General features: G+C 46.7%; 1 protein-coding gene across 1 annotated transcript; it reads left to right on the top strand.

The window, feature by feature from the left end:
- Positions 1–2,602: 2,602 nt before the first annotated feature.
- Positions 2,603–3,564, top strand: LOC109743716 (auxin-responsive protein SAUR71). The gene has a single exon (XM_040394838.3). The coding sequence runs from the start codon at positions 2,733–2,735 to the stop codon at positions 3,015–3,017; it is 285 nt and encodes a 94-aa protein (XP_040250772.1). The 5' UTR covers positions 2,603–2,732; the 3' UTR covers positions 3,018–3,564.
- The last annotated feature ends 2,436 nt before the right edge of the window (positions 3,565–6,000 follow it).

Genomic DNA, 6,000 nt, shown 5'->3' with positions numbered 1-6,000 from the left:
TCCATCATTTTTAGCCAAAAGAACCAGTACTTCATTCGTTGGATTTCTCAGTGTTGTTCATTATCGACAAGATAAAACGATGACAAACTCATCAATGGATTCGTGACCGGCTTCTCCCGTTACGTGCCTATGTGATGCTCATGCACGCCCGCCTCTTCCTGGTAAGAGGTCAATCGAGTTATTTTGAAGTGTAAAATCCTTGGAACATTTTTAGAAGTTCCGCTGGTTGATCATATAGTAGAGGTCATTCACAGTCAACCTCTCCATCAAGAGATCATTCGTGGTCCCCTCTTCATCGATAGCGCTGTCAACAACTTCAAAGCCTAGCCCATCAAAGAATACCTCACTTTGCATGCATGTTAATTAGAACCCCAAAGTCTACCTCACACCAAGAAGAAGAAGAATTTGTAGGGCAGAACACAAACATAAATGCATGTGGCACGGTCTTGTAGCGTCTGGTGGTAGCTTGGTTTGATTCAGTTTCATGAGTAATCCACGACAAACTTGTCTTGCCACCGTCTGAGAGGGGCTGACCTTAATTTTTAAGGGTGGTTAGATCATCTCCAATAGACGATGCAAATTTTGGAGATGTAAACAGGAGATGTAAAAAATTTCATCTCCAAAAAGTGCTTTTTGCATCTCCAAAAAAGTCTCAACTCCAACAGATGATGTATTTTGGAGATGTAAAAATCTGAAAACGACCAACTACTACTTCATTTCACCATAGTTCAAACATGAAATTCAACATAGTTTCATACATAAATTCAACTACTACCTTTTCGAACTACTAGATGAAACTACTCCTCATCATCGGAACTGCGGGACTGCTCCCAGAACTCGTCCTTGTCCGGGTCGTCGCACCCCTCGTCCTCCTCGTCGGAGTCACCCTAGTCCTCCTCCTCCGACTCGATAGGGATCACAGTCGAGGGGCCAGCCTCGTCGTCCTTCTTCACCCCCTTCTTCTTCGCTTCGACGTCGCGCTTTCAGTAGTTCTCCAACTCGGCCTGGACGTACTCTAGATGCTCCCGGGCAAACCTCGTCATCGCCGCCTCGTCGCTCTCGCCGGGACCGACGGCTTCTTCTTCCCCTTCTTCGTCGTAATCTCTAGGAAGTTGAGGTGCTCCTTGGGCCTTCCGGCACGCCACACCGCCACGCCGTAGGCACGTGCGGCCTCGTGGGCGGTGGGGAGTGTGCTGAGCCACCAGCGGTGGCCGGCGTCGAAGAACTCAATCCCCAAGTTGCCGGAGGGCTTCACCCTCAGGCCGAAGAACCCGGACTTGCCCTTCGGGGTCTTCTTTGGCGCCACGACAAAAACACCGAAGAGACGCGGCGGCGGCGGGCGGACGGGGTCGTGGTCGGGACGGAGCATGGCGGCGGCGAGCGGAGCGGGGCGGCAGCGGGCGGACGGGGTCGGGGTCTGGGCGGCGGTGGCGGCGCAGGGTCGGGGTGGAGCGGGGCGGCGGCCGGACAGGGTGGGGGCGAAGCGGAGCGGCGGCGGCCCGATCCGAGTCGTACGACAGCAGGCGGCAGGCGTTGAGGGGCGGAATCGGCGGCGGGGCGGCGGCGGCCGAGCGGGAGGAGGACAATTGGGGGCGCGAAAGTGGAATGAAGGGCGTTGGCGGTTGGCGCGCGACTGCGGGATTTACATCCCCTCGACCGAGAGATGTAAATTTGCAACTCGAAGTGTTGTATTTTACATCTCCCGGAGACAGAGATGTAAAATTTTTTACATCTACATCATCTATTGAAGACAGTTTTTTGGTCTCTAAAGATGCAAAAGTTATGTATTTTTGTATCTGCGTCATCTATTAGAGATATTGTTAGTTAGCACATACTCCCTTCGGATGAGAAAAAGTCTGGCATGAAGGCTTATGTCGTTACTAGCAAAACATGTATGAAATGCCATAATATACATATGTTCAGAAACTTCATTCGACCACAGATCTAAAAATATATTCTTTTTATAAAACACAACACAGTTTTCGCTAATTCACATAACTGAATCATGCATGCACATGCATATTTCATTTTTTTAGGGAACATGCATATTTCAAATGTACGCGTGCGTTTGTATGAAACTCCGCGTGAGCTCAGTACATGTCACAGGACGTATGCGCATGTTTTTGTATATATTTGCCTTAATATAGTGTTCATTTAGAGGGGGTAAAGTTGGTGCATGTCTAATTTGCACTATAAGGAACATACATGCATCTCGAAGAAGCATAAATTCTTCTTGTCAAATCCTGCCCTTGAAAAAAATAAATCAATGCCCATATGCACGAGCTGTTTCAACTTTTACAATTCTAGGACACTGAGCTAGCCGAGTCTTATTAGCTAGCTGGGTAATTGAGGACAGTAGTATTTTGTATTATAATGCGTGTCGCTAACCAAATTCCATGGTCATAACTTTCAACGATGCTCATGATACGACAGCCAACATGTTTGAACACAGAGGAGGTTGACCCCAGCCACGACTGCAAGCGCCACCACAGAACAGTAAACCTTCCATTCCTCTCTCTCTCTCTCTCACCAGTCACCACACGCTCGGGTACTCATGATCCAATCAAACATTCCGTCGGCTATAAAAGGAGAGCCCCAAGCCAATGCCAAGAATCACAAACACGGCACATATGCATTCACACCGATCCAAATCTAAGGTCTAGCTAGCAGCTAGCTATATACCATATACTATCTCCTACGTGATCAGTTCGTCCGCCAGCGATCAACCGACGATGAGGGAGCTGATCCGGAGGCTGAGCTTCTCGGACCGGGTGAGCGACGGCAGCGGCGGCGTGCCGCGCGGGTGTGTGCCGGTGCTGGTGGTGGGCGACGGCGACGAGGAATGCGAGCGGTTCGTGGTGCGGGTGGAGGCGCTGCGGCACCCGTCGCTGGCGGCGCTGCTGGAGATGGCAGCGCAGGAGTTCGGGTACAAGCAGGAGGGCATCCTCCGCGTCCCCTGCGCCGTCAACCAGTTCAGACAGGCGCTCACCACCGCCGCCGTCTCCAAGAACTACTGATTACTAATTAATTCTCTAGCTGATCAATCAAGCAGACCGAACCTTATCGATCGATTGGCTTTCTGGGTACTTGAGGAGCGATTCTTCTGTGCTGTTGACTAGTTGAGTCTCCTCCCCATCTTTTATTCTCTTTCCATTTTGTTTTCTTCTGGTTGGGGAATGACATGAGATGGTTGCCTGCCATATGTATGCATGTGGGCTGTATAACGCGAACTGTCATTTACAGTTAGACCTCCTGTCAAAAATAACAACTGAAACAATTCGAAAGTTATTTTTAGCTAAAACTTTACAAGATCATCAAAAGTTTTATCATGTTCGATGTCCCAAAGTTTCAGATTTTTTATTTTCTTATTTGTTTTTAATTTACTGTCCATAGAGGGTGTAGGGGCACCCGGGTGCTGAAAATCCTATCTCGTTGGTTATTCGGTATGCATGTGTCTCCTTTCTAATACTGGTTAACTTCCCTTCCAAAAAAAAATATGGCTCACTTTTTGGGCTGTTTTTTTAGCGAGTGAGAAATTGATTCAGTGGACGCATGTTTACTTCTCATGATGCAGAGGTTGAGATATAAGCCCATCTATTGTTTTCATTTCTTTTTGCTTGTTCATTTCTGTGCCCATGGATTTTTTTGAGGGTTATTTCCATGGGAAGGCATATGTTAACCAGGTCGAAGCCTCACGAGAACACCTTTTTTTCGAAAAATACAAACATAAATTCATGTTTTTTAAGCAAAAAAAGTGGCTAGCTCTATCCCGGACACAAGTAAACCCAGGTTTTTTTGCTGTTCTATAAATTTTAGCCATTATGTCCATGCAGCGAAGAAATGCTTTGGTTTCCTGTAGAAAGAAGGAGAAGAAAAAAAGTCTCTTTGGCTGAATTTTCTTGCTCATAATGCTCCATGTATCTTGCTTTCTTAAAACATACCCCCCCAGTCGAAAATACTTGTCAGATAAATGGATGTATCTAGACATATTTATTTTTTAAATAAGTTCATTTACAAGAGCCGTTTCTGAAGGCGGGGACTTCATACCATTTTTTGTAAGACCTTACTTGGAATATTTATCCATGCAAAAAGAAAATCAAAACACCAAATGGCCATTTAGTATTTTTTTACTTTAATAGTCTCTAAATATAAACTTTGAACGCTGAATGTATTTTTTATTTTGCATACAACAACTTATTTCTTGCTGGGAAAATCCACTTATCTTCGTGGATAAAGGCAGTCCATCCTTGTTGTTGGCTCTCAATTTACTGGTGGATTTGATTGTGCATGTTATCTTTGTTGATGTATTTTCCTCTGGTCCTAGCCGACCGATGGGGGTACCTCTGCAAGTTTGAGACCCCTATTTGCCTGGGGTTTTAAAGAGTAGCACGTTGGAACATGGAAGTGTTTCTTGGTATACCTTTGTGGCCGTGCGGCATCATGGTTTGGGATTAGTCCACATGACTCATAGGGTTTTGCTTGTTTGCCTTCGTAGAACAATTTTGTAACTAATTTTGTCCGATTTATACTAACTAATTAGGTGATACTCCCTACTTTCCAGTTTATAGGGCTCAATTCAAAGATCTCACCAACCAAGGTAGATGGTGAGTGGTGGAATACTTTTTGTAGTTTGCAAAAACACCCAATTAATGCTTTTGTTTTCTAAAAAAATATGTTTACCAATGTATTAATTGCAATACATGCATGCATAAAGTACATGCATTGGTCAATTTTCTCTTAATACTTGCATATAATGATTTAATGCACCTTGGAATTTGAACATGTGATCGGGAACAATCAAATTGAGCCTTATAAAATGGAAAACACTAAAATTTTGAGATAAGCCTTATAAACCGAAAATGAGAGATTATTTTTCTGCGTAATTAATTGATAAGACTACATTTGCCTCCATTTGAAAAGAAACATAGTAGAATATAGCAGGAAACAAGCCTAGAACACTTTGTCAGGAGAGTGGATGTACAACATCAAGACATGCATGCAAAACTCAGCGCGTCATTCAATTCATCAGCTGCCAAATTATTAACTTTCAAAATAACTGATATAGATAGACGTAGAGAAAACCGATTTTTTTGGACATCTAAACATGTTTGAACCTTGTGTTGTTTTTCCCCGAAAGAAATTGACACTTGACCCGCTGACCGAGATGTGCGCGTGTTCATCCGCATGTCAAGGATGGCAGCGTGAACAGAGTACGTTTTCCAGCGAAGTGATTGTTACATGAGATGGTCCTGCCATATGTCCGGACGGGCTTCCTGGTCCGTGCCCGGACAGAAAAAAAAGCACTCAACCGAGCTTTCCATAGCCAGCCCAAAAGCCAGAACTGACGGGCACTCCTCATATCCGACTCATATCTAGGGCAGATATGAGGAGGCCCGTACGCACCCAGACACGTTCGCCAAGGCCCACATGGTCACACGTAGAGATCGGCAGTCCGACGGATGCCTCCTCCGGTTCTCGATGTGGATGCATTCACGGCGATGCATGGGGTCGCTTAGGCGTGCCGCCCGGGGAGCAAGCCCGTCTATTTAAGCCAGACAGCGGCAGCAGAACCCTAGCCTGTCTACGAAAAGGGTTTCCCCCCGCTTTGTATTACAAAGCAACCACCGATACATCCAACGATAGGTGCTGGGGCCGCAGCACAAACAAGCCCAAAGAAAAACAGAGAAAAAAGAAAGAGAAACAAATGCCAACAACGACGGATCAACGAAACGGAGATGACCGGCGACCGTTGCACCCTCCGGAGAAGTACCACCACGCTCCCAGCACTCCGAAGCGCCGTGTACCAAGCAACACCTTCAAGAAGGAGGCGACGACGACGCCGCTGTTTCCCGGACTAGTCCTAGGGTTTCCCCCGGTACGCAGGGGGCAGTGGGGGAGGGTGTACCCGACGCCCTTCAGGAAGGTCCGGCGGTACCCACAGGCGTCGCCGCGTCGGGGCCGGACGAGCCGCCGGAGATTTCTCCCAACCCAAACCCCCAC

This window comes from Aegilops tauschii, chromosome 7 (genome assembly GCF_002575655.3).
Source record: "Aegilops tauschii subsp. strangulata cultivar AL8/78 chromosome 7, Aet v6.0, whole genome shotgun sequence".
Lineage (NCBI taxonomy): Eukaryota > Viridiplantae > Streptophyta > Magnoliopsida > Poales > Poaceae > Aegilops > Aegilops tauschii.
Note: the sequence above shows the minus strand (reverse complement) of the source record. Positions and strands in the feature narration are given on the sequence as shown.